This window comes from Topomyia yanbarensis, chromosome 3 (genome assembly GCF_030247195.1).
Source record: "Topomyia yanbarensis strain Yona2022 chromosome 3, ASM3024719v1, whole genome shotgun sequence".
Classification (NCBI taxonomy): domain Eukaryota; kingdom Metazoa; phylum Arthropoda; class Insecta; order Diptera; family Culicidae; genus Topomyia; species Topomyia yanbarensis.
The window spans coordinates 342,457,200-342,478,168 of record NC_080672.1 but is presented as its reverse complement, the minus strand read 5'-3'; the positions used below and the strand labels follow the sequence as shown (position 1 = coordinate 342,478,168).

Here is a 20,969-nt window from a genome sequence, read left to right as displayed (position 1 = left end):
GTTGGGTTCTCGAGCCAGAGGACCAGATTCATTTTTAAATTGTTTTTGACACGGCTTTTACAAGAACTCTTTTATTTATTTATTTATTTCGTCAATCAAATGTAGACTACATTATATAAATATTAATTGCTTATATACTATCCTGTAAACTATTTCTATGTACTATGATGCCGTAAAGAGTTGAAAAACTGTTTTAAACTTGTTCGGGGCATGGTAAGGTCAATACTTTCACAATGCTCGTTATACACAGCCATCATCTGGTTTAGTGGACCGAATTTAGCATAGTCTGTACGGTGATGACCTATCGCGAACAAATTTCTATTGCGTAATTGACGAGTAGGAGCATATAAATTTAATTTTGACAATATGTAAGATGAGTCAATACGCTGCATGACGATATCGTTTAGAAACGAGATCATAGCATAGTCCCGACGTTCTTTCAATGTTTGAATATCTATCAACATACAACGTGCTTCATAAGATGGAAGAGGGAATACTGTCTATCTTAACTTGCGTAGTGCATATAATAGAAACTGTTTTTGGATTGACTCTATTCTCACTTCGTGTTTTTTTATGAATGGTGACCAAACAATACTACAATATTCTAAAATAGACCGAACATATGCTACGTAAAGAGTTTTAATTGTGTAAGGATCTTGAAAGTGATATCCGAAGCGTTTTATAAAATTAAGCATATTACTAGCTCTATGAACAATTGTGTTGTAATGTTCCACAAATTTTAATTTTTTATCTAAGATAACTCCTAAATCTCTTATTTTATCGCATTTCCGAACGGTTTGATTACTTAATGTAATTGACACGGAAGCCGTGATTTGTTTTCTGCTAAAAGTCATGAGATTACATTTTTTAACATTTAACTCCAGTAAACATTTACAACACCATGTATAAAAGATTTGTGTTTCATCGTGAAAAACATTATAGTCATTATTATTTCTAATTTCTAAAAATAGCTTCATATCATCCATATATATCCATATCATATCATATGAGAATATTAATGTTTTTTTAAAATAAGAGAGATGTCGTTGACATATAAAATAAAAAGAAGAGGTCCTAAGTGTGAACCTTGCGGAACCCCCGAAGTAACTTTAATTATATCAGATTTCATCTCATAGAATTTTACTATTTGCTGACGATCTGTTAAATACGACTTAATCCAATTGAGGAGTCTCATCTCGATTCCCAATTTTTCAAGTTTGAATATTAACATGGGAATGTCCAGCTTATCGAAAGCTTTGCTGAAGTCAGTGTAAAGAGCTTCTATATGATTTCCTTTATCCATGGCATTTAACGAGTAATCAACAAATTCTAAAAGGTTTGTATTAGTTGAACGGCCTTTAAAAAACCCATGTTGTGAATTTGTTATTTTATGTTTGACTTGGTTGAAAATGGTTTTATTTATGATGGATTCGAAAAGTTTGGGAAAGCAAGACAGAATGGCAATTCCACGATAATTGCGAATATCAGATTTTTTACCCGATTTATAAATAGGTATTAAAAAAGATTTTTTCCAATCTTTTGGGAAAATACCAGATTCTAGTGAATTATTGAACAGCCAGAATAAAGGTGACGTAAGCTCAGTTGCTAAATTCCTAAGCATTTAGTGGCATCCAGATCATTGAGACCAGACAAGATATCTTGAACATTAATGTGACTGACACCAACATCCCTTGAATGATCAGGAAAATATGAAAAATATTTAAAGTCACGATCATTGTCTGAATAGTTAGAATAAGTTTCTTGAAAAAATGTTGCGAAGAGATTACAAATATCTTTTGAAGTTTCACCGTCTTTCCCATCTAAAGACATTTTTGATGGGAAGTTGCATGAATTCAACTTAGTTTTGATGTAATTAAAAAAGTTTTTCGGGCATGACTTGATCTCATTTTCAGTTTTTGCATTATATACAGTTAGTGCCGAAGAAATAGCCAAAGTTAATTAATCACGAATGTTTAGGTATTTTTCCAAATTATCCTGATTATTGTGTTTTCTGTAAATTTTGTGAGCTTAAATCGGGGTTTCTTGTTTTTTACATAAAATGGTAAACAATTTTTTAACAAGTTATATGATAATCTTTTTTTAATTAACTGTAATAATCATTATTAATTATTAAACAAAGTTTAATATCATGCTCAGCATAATATTAAACCTTTTTTAGTGGTAAATCGAGGAGGCCGGAAGGGTTGTACACAATAACATACAAACGCTCGAGCATTTCACTATAATACAAATCGAGGAGGCCGGAAGGGTTATACACAATAACCTACAAACGTTCGAGAATTTCACTATAATACAAAGCCGTTTCCAAACGCGTTGATTCGCGCAACCCTACTTCCACGATCTGGTAATCATAAAGTTCCGGCGATTAAATCAACGTGTTAACACCTACGAATCTACGAACACGCGCTCTTGCGCGATCATGAATCATACTCGTCCGGGAGCCCCAACTCCAGAATACGAAACTGCACAAGAAGTCTCAGGGCACCATTGTTGGTGAGATGGGAGACCTCACTTTCTTCCTTTATCTGAACCGTACACTCAAAATTAAACATCAGAAAGACGGCCTGTGCGAACATTTATGCGCCTCTACGAATATTCAACGGATACACAGTTATCGAATTCAAACATGCAAAGTTATACACGCTAGCATACGTGACATAAAAATAGTTACGCGATCAAAGTACCACAATAGAATTAAATACTAGTCGCAGTGGTTCGTCTCCTACAAAAAATACGTTAACAGAGAAACACTTGTGCATTTCGCGATAATTCAAATTTGATCACGCATGCGAACATGCAATCGCGATCATCCATGCAAATTTACGAACGCAATCTCGTAAACATAAAAAGGCCCTTATGGCGGAGTGTACGTTTTAACACCTACAAATATATAAACGTGGTTCGAAGTGCGACTATACTGACGCCCGTTCCCACATGAACATGGATCGGACACGTCCGCAAGCCCCTACTTTTGGTCGTAGCAGTCTAGTTCCATACCTTTAGCCTTCGTCTCCTGAAGAATCGTACTCATATACAAAAGAAGTCTCAGGGCGCCATGGCCGGATACTCTAACGATATGAGTAAACTCACTTACTTCCAACTCTGAACCGCACACTCAAAACCACGGTTCGCGCGAACATTCAAAAACCTACCCGAATATGAAAGGGGTCACACGGTCATACAAACGAAGTGATATACGCAAAGTTACATATACGTGACCCTGGTCACAAACGCGAATATGCAATTACGATCATCTATGTAAAATTTCGCCCGCGATTGCGCAAACATAAAAAAAGCTCCTGTAATTAAGTAAAATTTGAGCGCCTAGGAATTTATAAACGCGTGGCAGCCTAAGTCCATGCTTTCCGTTGGACCGTTCTCAAAAAATGACAATATTCTGGGCGACATCTCCGGCGAATCTAGTGATATGACGGAACTCAATCTCTTAAACATCAGATTCGCTGTCCGCGCAGACATTCAAAAGCCCATGCGAATTTGCAAATGGTCACACGGTTATTTAATCGAATTTATACACCCTATGCTTTATATAAGCTAGCAAACGAAACATATAAACGCCCCCGCAATCAAAAATGTAAGCATGCAACCGCTCAAATCCTTCACGAGTATCCAAGCACACATATAAATAAATTTATAAATTCGGTCTCAAACGCGAACATGCAAACGCTCGTTCATGAAGTTTTCACAAACCAACATCTAAACCGTAATTCAATGTCACAATCAGAATCACGGCCGCCCAATTGCAATTGTTTTCAAGCAGTGTTAGTTATATTTCCCGTCTCGCCTGCAATTGCAGTGAGTGATTCTGACAGGAAGCCCTTGGGTGAGCCAAATTATCAGCTCCAGTTAAACTAATCCAAATTTTTTTTTGAATGTTTGAAAAATAATGGATCAAAAGCAAAATAATTGATTTATGTTGGAAATACGAGCGCTGCTCTTTGGTACCGCATTTCATTTAATGCATCAGTCTATCTTCTAGTATTACATAAAGCAGAAGAAAAAAAAATCGCTGCGTTTTAAACATCAGTGAAGCAAGCAAGTGCTTTGTTCGTTATCCAACGCACAAACAGTTTGGAATTGTTGTCCCCAACTATGCAGTGAAATGATTCAGCTTATGGAAGTGAAAGAGCCCATACTACGGAATAGCACAATATCGATTGACTTTAAGAAATATCGTGTTTGGACCCACAGATGGGCCTTAGCGGAACAGGGTGTCCCACATCAAATTGCGTAATGGCAAAACACTGTATAAAATTACCTAGTAGACAAGCTTTCGAACAATAAAATATAACCCATTTAGAAGCTTTTGGCATATTTATTTCATTTAACTGCAATACATAACTGTACGCTCGCAGCTTACGCGCAATTTCACTCATTAGGTTCTGTACAACATCTGGCTGCAGCTTCTTGTGTACGGAATCCCACTTTTTCTTCATGTCTTCCTCAGATTTGACCTCCTTGGGATGCTTCCGTAGGGCCTGCATCATAATTGCCCAGTATTTTTCGATGTGCTTTAGTTCTGTTGCGTTGGGGGAGTGGTCATGTCTTTTTGTACGAAAGTGACGCCGTAGGCTTCGTACCACTCCAGGACAATATTTGAATAGTGGCACGAAGCTAGCTTCGGCTAGAAGATTGTAGGGCCCTCATATTGCTTCAACATAGGAAGCAGACGGTTCTGTGGACACTCGTTGAGGTAGATCTGCCCGTTTACAGTCCCGGTAGTCACGACCGGCACATTCCGCATGAGCAGATCGCTTGCCAAATAATGTTTTTTTTGACAAACTTTGAAAGTTTCTGCTTCCTTACTTCCTCCGGAACATCAAACTTGTGGTGAGCGGTGAAAAACAGTAGTCCCGGAAGCTGCCGGAAGTCCTTCACGTAAGTCTTATTATCCATGATAAGTGTGATGCTGCACGATCTATCCTCGCGTACTAGCGATAGAAACATCATGTAGAAATACAGAACGATGGAATCCGTTAAATTTGAAACCCGGAGAAAATTTTGTCCCTGATATTTCCAACGGTGTTTGTATCATGAGAATGCGAGCGACGAAATCTATTCGTTTGTAAATTAACTTACAATACAAAATGGAAGGTCTTACCAAATCTCAAACGAGGCACTTACGAAGAACAGACCCCGGCACGTAAACCTCTAACGAAAAACTTCAACTACAAGCTAGCCAAACACACAGTTCTCATCAACATTAGTTGATGTTGATGAGGGCTCTGTGTTTGGGTTGCATTCCAAGTTTTTCAAGTTGTGTACAGGGGTCTATTCTTCATAAGTGCACAGCGTGATTTGAGATTGCTGCTCAGCCACCAACGAATTTTTAAGCAACAGAACCTACGCACAGCGCACAGTGGGACCAATTCAAAAAAGGAGGGGACAAAATCTATTTGAGGCCTTAGATGTCATTTTAGAGTCAGCATTTCTTCGTATGCTAGGTTCACAATATAGTAATATTGCAACCTCATCTCGATATGTTGTACATACTTGTAGGTGCGTGTACAACCTGTTCCGAAGTAATATTTAATTTATTCTTGGGATAAAAGAATTTCGGAAGAGCAAAAATTTGATTGCCTCCAAATGCACCTGAAAACAGAAATCTTTGTTCAGCAAGTTTGCAGATCATAATAAATTAATCAATCAACGTTTTGACAACGAAAAGTCAGAAAAACCGATTTTAAGGTCATAATTTCAAAAAACAACAATTTCGCCTCGAAAATTAGGTCTGATGTCTGTGGTATCTTCGACGAAGTTATTTAAAACATCATATTCTACAACTTTGCTGAAGACACCTACCCACAATTTTTTTCTTTTTAATTTTTTTGGCTCGGCACTCTACTGTAGTCTAATAAAAGTTATTATTAAAAGTTATTATTTACAAAGATGCAGAATAATATTGTGAATATAGCCAACGAAGAATTGCTGACTCTAAAATGACCTTTAAGGCCTCAAATAGGTTTTGTCCCATCTTTTTTGGATTCGTCCCACCTTGCAGCGTGTCTGATCATTGCGATGCGTCTAATGCTTCCAAATCAACTGCCAGCACCATTGACGATATAGTAAATGGCAAAACTACGGATATACTACACCCAGGTTTTTAGGCGGTTTTTTTCGCGCGGTTTTTTACGAGGTTTTTTTACGCGGATTTTCCAAATAACGCTGTTTTTCATGCGGATTTTCCAATCAACGCGGTTTTTTTTTTACGCGGAACCGGAAGTCGCCATCTTTGATTTCAAAATGGCGTCAAAAGTCCTACACCTACTCTTAAAGACCATTCCGAAAATATCCATATAGATTTTGTTATAACGAAAATATCCATATTAGATTTTGTTATAATTTTGTTATTTGTTTGATTTCAAAATGGCGTCAAAAATCAATTTCTGGCACCTACTCTTCAAGACCATTCCGAAAATAGCCATATTGATTGAGTTAGCGAATTTTGCTAAACCGGAAGTCGCCATCTTGGATTTCAAAATGGCGTCAAAATCAATTTCTGCCACCTCCTCTTCAAGTCCATTCCGAAAATACCCATATTGTTGGGGTGTGGTTCATAAGGAGTCTTGCAGACCCACCCGTCTCTTCCATTTTTCCGAAAATTCTAAGTCTTTTGTATTCAAAAGGGCTTGGAATATTTTTAACCGCATTAATTGCGAAATCCGAACAACTTCCAAAAATATTCTAAGTCTTTTACTGAGAGTTTTTTTGGACGCGGATTTTCCAATTAACGCGGTTTTTTACGCGGATTTTCCAATTAACGCGGTTTTTTTACGCGGTACGTATCCTCCGCGTAAAAAAAACCTGAGTGTATGTGACCTGTAAGCAGCGTTGCCAATGTTCCAGATTTATCTGGAATCTTCCAAATTTTTCCCAACTGAACAGACATTCGTTCAGGCCAGACATTTCGCCAGATTTTTAAAATTTTGCCAATTTTTTCCAGATATTTTGAATTCAACGTTACACTCTAGCGGGGACACGAGATTTATCTGGCATAGCCAGATTTTTAGGCTCACAGTCCCTCTTATTCTATCAGATTTTTAAATTATAGAAATTGCTACACACAAATTTTGGAAATCTGTCATATTTTACCAAACAACAATCGATTAATACACGTTCTCCAAAGACCACAATGTATGCCTGATCTCGATGATTTGTAGATCACTGTAAAATGACAGATTTTGCCAGACATTTTTAATTAAAATGCCAGATTTTCTTTGAAGAAAAAAGTGGCAACCCTGCCTGTAAGTCCCACAAACATTTCAAACGTCTTCAAAGTCTAGTCTAGTCTAGTTTACACATACACAGCCAATACATGTAGGGATCCTGGAAAAATGCAGACGTTCGTCTAAAATTTTTCTTGTCAATATTAATGTTTGCGGCACATGGGGTAAGTGAAACAACCAATAAAGCAGCCAGGCCAACTGTGCAGCGTACAATGTAGAAGATGATTCAAAATTATATGGCAATCAAATTATTCATTTAATGAAGAGTATAATCAATGAAATTTTGAACTTTGAATAAGGAAGAGACGTGGACAACCGTACCGACCGTTTCAATTGAAAAGGGGTTTGAAAATCGTTGGGAGTGACTTGGGTAAGAAGGTTAAACTCACTCCATCGGTCCTAACTTCCTGGGATGGGACAGTAAATACCTGCCCTAGTGAGCCACAAAAAAATCAACCCAGCTAATCTTGATAGCCCAGACAACATCAATAAAGAGGACATCATGGACGAAAACATTAAACCGAGAGAAAAGGTACTAAGTGACCACCAAGCAGCAGCGGGTCAGCTAATAGATTCCCAAAAAGATAGAAGATCGTCACGCGACGTAATAAATCGCACAAGATCCAGTAGATATACGAAAAAAAAATTATTTATTGTTATTTTGACATTGTAATATTAAAAAAATCTACGGCTCAAAAAAAGAAAGGATCGGGCGAGTGTCTGATCTCCATTTTTGATTAATTACACTCTACGACACTGAAAAATTTAAATAAACCGAACGAACATAGAAACGCCGGGATAATTCAGTAGTGCTGCCACTCAGCAAAAGTATTTCTGTTATTGTAATTGTTTCGAGTTTATCCGTTAGTAGTAACAATAATTGAATTATAAGATCTTTGTGTCACAAATGTTTATTTAATGATTGATGATGAATATTATTTTATCCTTGTCTATTTTTATTCGTCCAGGAAATCAACGTTTTTTCGATTAATCATAACGGCACGCCCCGGAGATCTACATAGGTTGTGCCTATTTTCACCCTATTCCCATAATGACCCTACCCATTTTAAATAGTTAGAGCAGTGTCTGCCATCTTCGTTCAACACTTTGATTCAAATGATGTGGCTTCCATTTTTCATTTTACTCAAATACGTTTTATTATATTGTTTCTTTGTAACAAAACAAATAAAATGATGCAAATTTGTACGCAGTACATCAATTGGTAGGCTGAGTGAAATAGTGCAAAATACTCTCGGAAAAGGTCAAAGTAGGTTCATCGCCATACAATCCGAATGACTCACTGGAAACGTAATGTATAATAAATAGAACTAACCCTGCCCACTACTGCCAGTGGGGCTGAATTTCCCTCCAACGCAACAGGCTGGAAAAATGTTACATCATCTCGTTTTGCCTTTCTCGTATATTGTTTTCTTTTGTTTGCTAGTTGAATCGAACTTGTTTTTCGTAGTGTAGTCCGTGGGCTCCCGCATTTCAGTTTATGCTTGTTATGAGAGCGTGTTAGGTTTCGTTCAATATTGAGAACTGTCATTTGCAGAGCTATCCACTTCCACCTTCGTGAACACACGCCTTCACGAACTGACAAGAATTATCGATAATCTATAACAGTTATGTACGAAAATACCAAAAATAGTCGTTGCCGCTTTTTGGGACTTGAACTGATTGTGTTCAGATAATGAATAATGATCCGATTCAAACTAAACTTATGTGGCGCTCTTTGCTATGTATTCTAGTTCAAATAAATAATATTTTCCGAGTCGATTCGATATTAATATTTACCTCATATTTCTTTCCTTTCAGCTGAGTGCGACTGTGGTTGCGTCGAAAGTGCTACGGTTGTTGTGACCACTACCTCGACTACCATCAACACCACCACTAACGTCGATACCGGCAGTAGCAATAACAATAGCAGCACCAACACCAGCAAAGGAAGCGGTGGTAGCGGCACCGTAGTTGCGGCTTCTTCGGGGGCTATGGGTGCCCCATCCAACGGTACCAAGACGGCACATTCTAAGGTGGCAACCGGGGGAGGTCATGCCAACACGCAGACCTCCAGCAAACGCTCGAGCAGCGGTGCCGATGGAGACTACCAGCTGGTGCAGCATGAGGTGCTGTACTCGCTGTCCGCACAGTATGAGGTAAGTTTCGAAATTTTTCCAGTTGCTCCCGGGGGGGATCGAGTCATTTGTAAGTTTATTGAAAAGGGATCTTTATTCATTCGGCAAGAATTTGATGTAATTCGTGTTTTTCATGACACTTACAAAGACTTGGCATACACTCTTGGGCTTCTTCGGGTCAATTCTATATTTGGTTTGACTGCGGTTGCAGTTAACTAGGCGCAGTGTGTTTGAGTTACCCTGGAAAAGATGTTGCAACTTTCCTAACGCACCTATTGCCGCCTTTAGCCGGGTTTTAGTCACACGCGATGTTGGGGTTGTCAAGAAAGTTTTTTTCTACGCAGTCTGATGGATGTGTGGTTCCAATAAGAGACCAACGATACTGGTCAAATTCAATTAGAATTTGCGTCATGCTTTTTTCTCATTATAAAAGTTCCATGCTGACTCAGGTCCGGTTTAGTTCCTTTTTTGCTACCCAACTATTCGGTAACCGCAATTATCGAAGGTTTGGGCGAAACGCGGCATATCGCGTGGCGAAAGTTTCGATAAAATTAGACAAAAGAAGCTCTTCCATGGTCCGATTATGCCCATGGTGGTACAATTCTTCCATAGTTTTTCAAAAGAACGTAAGTGCAAATGAGAGCCTCTTTCTTTTTTATTGCCTGCTAATAACTCAGATGTTTTTACGATCCTTTACTCCTCAACGTTTTGCCTTATATGCTAGTCAACATCATCGTCTTTCGACATGTGCTGACATTTTTTTTCGCAAAGTTTGCAATGACATCCTAAAGATTAAATTAAAGAGAAAGTAAAATAAGACAGACTCTCATTTGTAGCTACGCTAGGTTTTTTTTTTTAATTTTGGTAGAATGTGCGCTTAGAATCGGAATACTCCCAAGGAACAGCTCAGCTTCCACAACGGGATTTCTATAATGTGCTAGAATGTGCTTTTGCGATGAAATGAATTTGAATTCTTATAATGGAGGTATTTCCCGCCGATTAGAAATCTATTTATCATTCAACTCTGGCTGGTTTTTCGCAGAATTTAAAAGCAATATTACTAATTGTATTCGTCCACGTCCATAACTAGCATATCGTAAAAAAAATAGAATGCCCAGTAAAAGTGGGTCGTTATTTCAAGCTTTGCACTTAATTAAAACGCACGAATTACTCGTAATTAACCTACTCTCGATAAAAAGCTTCCGTACGCGGTAGGCGACCCAAAAACGGACCTCCTTCCCACAAATCACAAATGCCTTGTTTGTCAGCGAATTTCAACAATCACCTTACCGAACACGAACGCTCCACAACTGGTAAGGTTCACCTCCGCGAGAACAGGTTTTTCACATTTCGAACCATACCGACCGACAGCAAAGTGAACGGACTCAACGGGGAAGAGAGACCTGAGAGCTACTTTGGATGACCGAATTAGTACCTAGTGCTGCATGCAGAATATGGCCCGACCCGCGTCGCTGCTGTTGGTTGGTTGATGTCGCTCCAAAAAAAAACGGCAAAGTTAAAATGAATCCCCGCGAAAGCGAATCACTAGAACAATGCATCATTCATGCGGCACACAACCTGTGATTCGACTGTAAAATTGCAGCCAAAACGGGGCTGTCTTGTCAGCCGGCGTGAAACTTCTACTGGAGTGCGGTTGTAATAATTTATTATAGTTGAAAGTTTTCGGAGAAACGGTCAAAAGGATGATTTTTTGTTCTAGTAATAAATACTTTAACTTTACTGCCATTCATTTATTTTATCCAATCAAGTAATTTAATTGTACAGATAACCAGCTCTACTGCTAATTCCTATTTGTTAGTTCTGCCAATTTAGAATCGCTACATATCTTTTTATCCGGTGCGAAAGTTTTTTCTTGTAACTTTGTGAAAAAATTCAAATAAAGTTGATGTGTTTTCTCGAATTGCCACGCGATGGAAGAAAAAGCTCGGTGGGTAATGTCAGAGACATAACCGAAGCGTAGTAGAATACACTTGAAACTGTTAATACGAATGCTGTAATCTTTTGAAAGGTTGTATCAAAACCAGTAATTTCTGTTTTTCTAATGGAAATGCTGAAATATCAGTGCACGTGCATCAAAATTAAAAATAGTCAAACATATTCGAACGTATGGATTCTCATTTGGTAACCCTGCAAAGGGTATTTAATAATAGTGAAACAATTAATTTGGCAACAGCAGAAACTTCGATATAGGTGTACCGCTATTTCAATACCGAAAAAACTGGTTTTAAAACTTGCAGAAGATAGTTAAACTTGCAGTATTCGTAATATCAGCCTAAACTGCATTTTAATTCACTTCGATTATATCTCTGACATTACCTACCCATTTTTTTCTATTGGAGCTGAAAAGCGCGTGTTTGACCCTTTTTCAGCAAACGATGGGTTCGGCCGACAAGACAAGCCGATGTAGCCAGCACGAGTATAAGACACGTGTGATGCCGCATTCACGTACGGCCCCCGGTTTTATATGGTTTTATAGTTTACTTCCATCGTCAAAGAGGTGTAGCTAGTGTGGCTCGCTTGTAATCGAATTGTACGGACCATTTATGATGCAGATAATAGCTGCTTTCACAGAATTCATTATTTGCGTTATTTTTATTAGTTGTACATTCTACGGATTAGATATAAAATTGTTGTACATATTTCCAATAAAATTGCTCAAAAATATAACTTTTTCATTCAGTACAACGACAGCTATTCACGTTCAAAAACTCGCGTAAAATTCCTGCCGATATTTTTGAAACGGGTCCCCTAAATTGAAACGTTAGAAGTATTCTACTTCAAAACGGCCGCTGAAGCTTTCGTTCTCGGCTACAATGCAATCGTTCAATGTGGTTCCCTTCCCTCTTGCACCGACTCTTCCGTCCGCAGGCACGATAACAGTGTTACCACAAATACAGATTTATGTTGATAGATTTTTCGAATTTAAAAACATGTACAACATAGAATTTTGTGGAAAACAAATTGGTACACATTTTGGTAACCGAAGGATGGAAAGAAAAGGAACCTATGAAATTCTTGACATACCGTTTTTTGTGGCCCGGCAAAGAGCCGATGTAAAATTTTTGTATTCAAGCTACCGGCAAATAACTGATCCAACCGGTACAGAATAATTCTGAATAATTTCCAAATATGTTTTTCTTTACCTATGAGACAACGATCGTAGATATACTATGGGGCATAGCTAACAATGTTATAACATGTGTCGCAGGTCAGTGCAATAACACGGACCAATCATGGCGCAGATAATTCTACTTTCATAAAATACATTATTTTTGTTATTTATAGTACGGAGTCATATACACTCCGGTTAATCTTACGCGGGAGATACAGGCCGCGTAAATTTCAAAATCCGCGTAAATGAAAACCGCTTAAATTTCAAAATCCGCGTAAATAAAAACCGCGCCAATGTCAAAATCCGCGTAAATGAAAACCGCGTAAATTTCAAACACCGCGTAAATTTCAAAATCCGCGTAAATGAAAACCGCGTGAATTTCAAAATCCGCGCAAAAAAACCTGAGTGTACAATATACGTGCACACATTTTCGATCAAATAGTGCAAAAATTTAGTGATTTTGTTTAGTACAATGGAAGACACATGAGGGATTCCATGAGAAACCGGCCGACCACAAAATATGACCATCGTCGATTCGAACGAAACTTTGAAGTTGTGTTCGGTTTATGAATCTCCATTATTTTCTCTGACAGTTGCAATATTTTGATACAAGAGCAATTTTTCAAAAGGGCGTAAACATTTGTACGTGCATTCATTTCAATTTTTTTGTTCGTTTACTGTATTTTATACAGCATAACTTTCTGAGAAAGAGTTTCAGGGAACGAATATTTATATGCGAAAAGAATATGCACTGAAAAATATGTTGTGTCATTTTTCAAAAAAATAAAAATTTGTGTTAAAAAATTAAATTGCAAAAAAAACACATTTTTCTAATTTTTTATATTTTAGTAACAAAAACCTAAAGAGAAAATAAATATTTTGAATGTGATTGTATGATGAAGAACTTGTCGGTAAAAAAGTTTTTCTAACAATAACTTTATACATGTTTTTGAATTTCATACTAATTGACATACAAAACTGTAATTTTATTACAGAATATAATTCATAGTCTTATTTTAAATCAAAATATATTTAACCCTTGTGAAGGCAAGCTAAAATCCTAACATTAAAGGGCAAGCCGGGCCTCTCAGGCCTGTCTAAATTCAAGCTCCTTTTTGCCGTTCTCATATAAAAAGGTTATGCAATCGGTCGAAATTTCGACTTTTTAACCGAGACCCGCAGGGCCAGATCTCTTATACCATTCGACTCAGTTCGTCGAGATCGTAAAATGTCTGTATGTGTGTGTATGTATGTATGTATGTATGTATGTATGTATGTATGTATGTATGTATGTATGTATGTATGTATGTATGTATGTATGTATGTATGTATGTATGTATGTATGTATGTATGTATGTATGTATGTATGTATGGATGTATGTATGTGGCAAACAATCCCACCGATTTTTCTCTGAGGTGGCTGGACCGATTTATACAAATTTAGTCTCAAATGAAAGGTACAGCCTTCCCATCGGTCGCTATTGATTTTTTTATTGATCCAACTTTCGGTTCTGGAGTTACGTGTTGAAGAGCACAATCACACAGCAAATTTCCATAGAAACTGATACCACCATGATGTCCAAATGATGCAATATATATTAAAATATGTGCAACATTACTTGGCTTTGCATGTCTAGATCATTAATGACCCACCGAAGGCACTTCGACCACATTGACCAGCTATGGCGGTTCTTGATGCCCCGGGGGAACATACCAAGTTCCTAAGATAATGTCATACCTATTTCTCAGCAAATTCTTTACCGATTTTTACAAACTTGGTTTGAATGAAAGGTACAGCATTCCCATTGGCTGCTGTTGAATTTCTAATTGGTCCAACTTCCGGTTCCGGAATTACAGGATGATGAGTACGAATACGCAGCAAATCCCGATTTCAGCGTATAAGGCGATGGATGTAAAACGGTGAAATTTTTTTTCCAAAAGGTGAGTATTCGGAAGATCATGTCGACCGTCGATTGGTTCTGAGCTCCATTTCGTTTTAACACGACCAATAAATGTTTCTGGGTTGGTATTAATTTCTTCTGATGCATAACCGGAGTACATAATCATATTTTTCTGCATCAGATTCATCGTCGGAAGCAATATCATTCACATCTTCTTCCTCGCTTTGCAAATCAGTTTCGGAATCGTCTGCTGTTGAATTTGCTCGAATTTCTTCCATTATTTCAGATTCTTTGAGACGATTGAAAACATGGGCATATCGTCTTATAGCCATTTCAATTTTTTGTTGCTTTTAGATCCTACAATTTGAATAATTACGACAACTATAACACAAAGAATAGACAAAAATTAGACAATAACGACAGAGTTAGGTTATGTTGTATCCAAATAATTTTCAAGTAGACCACAGTGGGTGAAATAAAAGTATTTGCTCAAAAAAAAATATGACACACGTCATTATAGTATGCTATTTTTACATTTCTTATAAAAGAAATGTATAGAATTTGCTCAAACTTTCAAGATTTTTTTCTTATAAGAAAAGGTAAAAAGATAAAATCAATCAAAACATGAAATTCCTGCTAATATGAAGATGAACTCATCAAAATGTTTTTTAGATAAATATTAATGTATAAAACCCGTGGTATTCCTAATAAATATTGCATGCACACCGGGCCTGCCAGGCCCGGCTTGCCTTTTTGTGCATGTAAAAAATTCAAACATAGCTGCGCATCACTCCATTGATGAAAAATTCACAATTCTTTATTTTTGTTATAGATTTCAAAACTACTTATCAAAATTTCCATGCCCAAGCTTATACTGCATACACATTTTTTTGTAACTAAAAAATTGTAACGTGCCGGGCCTCTGAGACCCGGTTGCCTTTTTGAGGGTTAACAAAAATCTTCCAAAATGTGGTAGTTTTCGAGATATTTGGAATTTTGTTCCAACAAAAAACAGTTAATTCGTGTGATTGTGCCCTTTTTAAAAGTTATTCGCGTTACCCCATCATAAAATGTCAAAAGTCTAATGTTCATCCTTTAAAGACGTAAAAAAACTTTTTCAGTGTATTTGGATCATCGAGAAGCTTTCAATGAAAAGTTTTTCCTAACAACAACTTTTAACATTTTTTTTTATTTCATACTATTAGCAGTAAAAAATACAGTTTTCTTTTTGAATATGATTTTAAACGCTATTTTAAATCGAAAAGCTTATAACAAAAATTTTCTGAAATGTAGTAGCTCTCGAGATATTTCAGATTTCGTTTTAACAACACAATTCTTTTGTTTTCTTACGAACTTTTCAGAAGTTATTCGCGTTTCTTCATCAACAATAATAAGTTTTTCAAAATGCCCATAACATTTCCTGTAACTTTCTCTTTGACATCAAGATGATATTGTAAACCATTTGAAAGCTATACGAAAACAACCAAAATATGATCGAACTATTTAGTTTAATCATAACATCCTATGGTTGAATAGTGTTTTGATTGTTTTCGTATAGCTTTCAAATGGTTTGCAATATTACCTTGATGTCAAAGAGAAAGTTACAGAAAATATTATGGGCCTTTTGAAAAACTTATTATTGTTGATGGAGAAACGCGAATAACTTCTGAAAAGGTTGTAAGAAAACAAATGAATTATGTTGGTAAAACAAAATTTGAAATATCTCGAGAACTGCTACATTTCAGAAATTTTTTGTTATAAGCATTTTTATTTAAAATAGCGTTTAAAATCATGTTCAAAAAGAAAATTGCATTTTTTACTGCAAATAGTAAGAATTATAAAAATATATCAAAAGTTGTTGATAGGAAATTTTTTTATTGAAAGCTTCTCCATGATCCAAATACACTGAAAAGGATCCTTTTACGTCTTTAAAACGATAAACATTAGATTTTTGACATTTTATAATTGGATAACGCGAATAACTTTTAAAAGGGCTTATGGACACGAATTAACTGTTTTTGTTGGAATAAAATTCCAAATATCTCGAAAACTATCGCATTTTGGAAGATTCTTGTTAAATACATTTTGATTGAAAATAAGAGTTAGAATTATATTCTGTAATAAAATTACAGTTTTTTATGTCAATTAGTATGAAATTTAAAAACATGTATAACGTTATCGTTAGAAAAAACTTTTTTACCGATAAGTTCTCCATCATACAATCACATTCAAAATGTTTCTTTTCTCTTGAGGTTTTTATTGTCAAAATATAAAAAATTGGAAGAAATGGGTTTTTTTTCAATTTAAATTTTTAACACAAATTTTTTTGTGAAAAATGACACGAAATTTCTTTCAGTGTATATTTTTTGCGCACATAAATATTCATTCTCTCAAACTCGTCCTCAGAAATTTTTGCTGTATAAAATACAGTAATCGAACGAAAAAAAATTGAAATGAATGCACGTAGAAATGTTTACGCCCTTTTAAAAAAAGTGCTTTTGGGTCAAAATAATCTTACTGATTGTGGAAAATTTTTAGTTTTTTATGCCGATGAAATGTGTAAAGTTGCATAGGAATCCAAGATGGTCGATCAAGATTTTAATTATTTTCGGACGGATCTTCGTGGAATTCCTCACATGCATTTCAAAACTGGGAAAATACCTCAGCAGAAACCTTTGAAACGAGGCCCCCGTATTGAAACGTTAGAAGTAGGGTACTTCAAAAAGGAGATAATCAATTCTGTCCAAAAGAAAAGAAAACCTAACAAAGTCAGGCATGAGTATCGAAGAGGAAGCGTTGGCCTGTTTTCCGGAAAGTGCTGCAGTTAATCGAAATCTGTGTCAGGACGTCATGAAAGCTTTCAAAGGAAATCCAGGACTTTCAGGCATGGGTTAGAGATGGTCGGGTTTTATTTTTTTCGAACCCAGAACCGGCCCGAACCCGATAGCTTGAAAATTTAAAAAAAAAATCCGCACCTTACTCGAGCCCAAAATTATAAAATTTGAAAAACCCTACCCCGACTAGAGTCCGAAAATTTTAGAATTGAAGAACCCTAGAATGAAAATCGTAAACCCAAGCCCGAGAATTTTAAAATTTTAAAACCGACGCACATAAAAATTTAAAATTTGATGAACCCGATCCGAACCCAATTTGTTAATATGGACAATCAATCAAAGATCCCAAAAATTTTGATTATTAAGCACCCGAGCTGGATCCTAAGCTCATCTAAGAATGGTGGAATCACTCGAAACGCGTCCAGTTTTTATCGAATTATTGGAATTTACTATTATTGTACATTTTATTCGTCGAATTTGCAATGTACTGAAATATTTATAAATCGTCGATATATTAACCGGAAAGATAGGGTGGGGTACTTGGTAAATCGATTGCCTTGTACGCAGCGCACCTGGGTTCGAGTCCCGACCCCGCACATAGGGTTAGAAAATTTTCATAACAGATTTTCCTAACCCGAAGCGGCGACTGACCTTAGGGTTAAAACCTCTATAATCGAAATAAAAAATCCGGAAAGAAAGATAAATCGGTGGCTAACTCATGGAGAAACAAAAGGCCTAATGATGATTGTTTACCTGTCATACCCAACCAAAATTTCTATTTTTTTAAATCGAAAACCATTCCTGCAATAGCAGTTTTGTATAATTTATTACCTACCTTGAATTAAGCTGTGGCAATTGACAATTCGTATTCGACAGTTTACACGACGTCACCCGCGTTACGAGTTGGTACGGCCAAACTTGTGTCGAAGGACATCTCTGACGCGTTCTTGATGTCACATCATTAGCATTCGGATGATCGTGTATGATGAAGTATATAATTTCTTTTATGCATCAGATATTACGGTATACGCGCCAGTGGAGATGCTTCGAAATGTGGTTCTCGGAACAACTTCAAACTTCTACAAATCCGCTAATGGAACAGAACACGTGCAACGGCCCAGCCCGGGTAGAACTTGACAGATAGTGCTTGTTTCATATATGTACCACTGATTTGATGGTGGCGCTAGTATATCATCTCCATATCAGTTCTTTGAGAAACAAAACGTAACGGTTTTAAGTAAAAATGGTGTTTTGTAACGTATGTTATGAACGCCGTCAGTGCATCTAGCGCCAGTATTACATCATTCAACTGTATCTCGGTAGAGATTCAGCGAATCCTTCATTTGCTCTCATCCTTAACCAAGGACAGACAGAAAACTGACGGAATCGGTTCTCTCGGAAAACTTGGGCCTGGTGAAACGTTGGTTTTTCGTCACTTATACTCAACATCGATTTATTTTATTCTAATTTTTTTTTCATTCGATGGAATAACAACAATCTCTAGAAAATAAATTCGGGGATCAAACTGCTTCAATTATTGTAATTATTGTACGCCACACAGCATCGCGACGATTTCCGCTTGGACTACGATGCAGTATCTACCAAGCAAATGGAATTGGTCTAGTCTCATTTCACGATAGTAGACACCAGCTCCGGCTCGGCCTTCGAACAAAGAAACGTCAGGGTAAACAAACTACGTACTTTGAGGTTGTTAGTCCATACAGCCATTCACAAGAAAGTGATTCTCGTTTCAGAAAGACATGTAGTGGTTTTATGTTCAGGAGTACCTCTAGAGAAGCAGTAGGTGTTATCGTGAACGCACCAGTCATCGCCTTGACGACCATCGTCTGAAGATGGTTTAACTTCGATTGGACTGTCGTGATCTCTCCCTTCTGCAACCATATAAGTTACCCGTGTGTCAGTATTGGTCTAACAATTGTTGTGAAGGTTCAATGAATGTACTTGGGTTTGAGTTCCTAAGATTTGTTGAAAATCCGTCTAAATTTGTCGAAGGCCATGCAAGTCTCCTTGATTCTGACGTCGATGTAAGCTGACCAATTTATTTTTTTTATTCAGTTCGTTTATTTGATGGGCACAAATGCGTTAGCTTGGCGGTTTCAAATTCTTTTGATTTTTACATTTCAAATACTTAAAACTAGAAGGTTACAATGTTCAGATATTTGGTTTTTATATTGAGAGGACGAGTTCTACAGCTATCTGAAGACTAGAAATACAGTTCTATATACAGGAGTGGGGGCAAAAGATTTTTTTTTTATGAAAAATTCTAAAGCAAGGAATCCAGTTTGATATTCAAAAGGAGGAGGAATAGTTTTTTCGAAATATTTTACAGTTATCTTAAAACTAAAAATATACATAGTTTGGTTTACAAAAAGGGGAGCAAGTTTTTATGAGAAATTTCACAGCAATCTTTAGACCTGGAATACAACTCTATTTACAAGATGGAGAACAATAGTTTGGACGAAGAAAAAAAATACAGCTATCTTAAAACTAGGAATACAGAATACAAAATTGATTTTTTATGGAGACTTATGCTTGGTTAAGATATTCAAACGGGGGCTTATTTCCATTATTGGTTTAGCAGCAGTTGTATCATGGACAGGGGAGAGAAGGCGTATATGATGATATGTATTGCTGACCAATTTAGTTTTGAGTCCAGAATTACCCCAACATACTTAACTGATTCTGCGACAATAATTTCAGAGTCCTGCAACGGACGAGCAGCGGTTGTAATCTTTCGTTGCGTGAAAAGCACCATTTATGTTTTATTTGGATTAACTGATGGTCCAACATGAAGACACCGCATACGACTCGCTGCATTAAATCTAAATGTGTTAATGTAAATACCGGCGATCATTACATGCTAATCATCGGCGAAACTATCTCAGAAGCCCCAAAACTAATTAAATTTGCGCAATAAGCCATCGGCGACAAGGCTCCATAGACGTGGTGACAGCACATCTCCTTGAGGACATCCACAGACACTCAGTTAACTAATTTCTACTTGTCTTAACGATGAGCACATATGTCGGTTGCTAAGCATTGCGTGTATACAGTTTGTGACATATAAAGGTAATCTATTATCTCGGGCTGCCTCCCAAATGGATTTGAAAGACACGTTGCCAAATGCACCTTCAATACCAAGAAAAAACTCGTCCAGCTTTTACGAAAAAGGTTTTCAATATTGTAGACAACATTGTGTAACAGGGTGATAGTTGTCTTCCCCTTGCTGATAATCATGTTGCATTGCATGCAGCGGGTGCTCGTCCAAGATAACATCCCGAATGTAGTGGTCGATTAAACGTTCCACTCCTAATAAGTGACGCGGCCACCTTTGGGAATGAATTTGACAGTTATATCCCGCACCGCTATTGGAATGTATTCTGTTGCAAGACTACAAGTACTACTTCCATCTTCACGGCGACTTATACAGATAAAAACTTTCATTCGCGTATTCAATCGATTCGGTTGTCACAATTCTATAAGCAAATGCCCAATAATTGGAACTACTTGAAAAGAACTCAGGAGTCGTCGTTGGTGACAAAAAGATAGTTGAGTAGTCAATCTTCGTCAGACGAGTATTCATCAACCAACCACTTCAGAGCATCGACGAGCATTTCTGTAAGCTTTGCGGGTCGACTTAAATGCCTCCAACCCATTTATGAGCCTGCGATCCCAAGCTA

The 20,969-nt window shown here is 36.9% G+C and overlaps 1 protein-coding gene across 7 annotated transcripts in view; it reads left to right on the top strand.

Moving 5' to 3' along the window:
• Positions 1 to 20,969, top strand: part of LOC131689788 (homeodomain-interacting protein kinase 2) — a 252,797-nt gene that overhangs the window by 157,627 nt on the left and 74,201 nt on the right. For all 7 annotated transcript variants that reach the window (XM_058975086.1, XM_058975080.1, XM_058975083.1 and 4 more), the window contains one exon: positions 9,084 to 9,421. In XM_058975086.1, the coding sequence (XP_058831069.1) occupies positions 9,084 to 9,421 (338 nt within the window). The remainder of the gene's footprint in view (positions 1 to 9,083; positions 9,422 to 20,969) is intronic.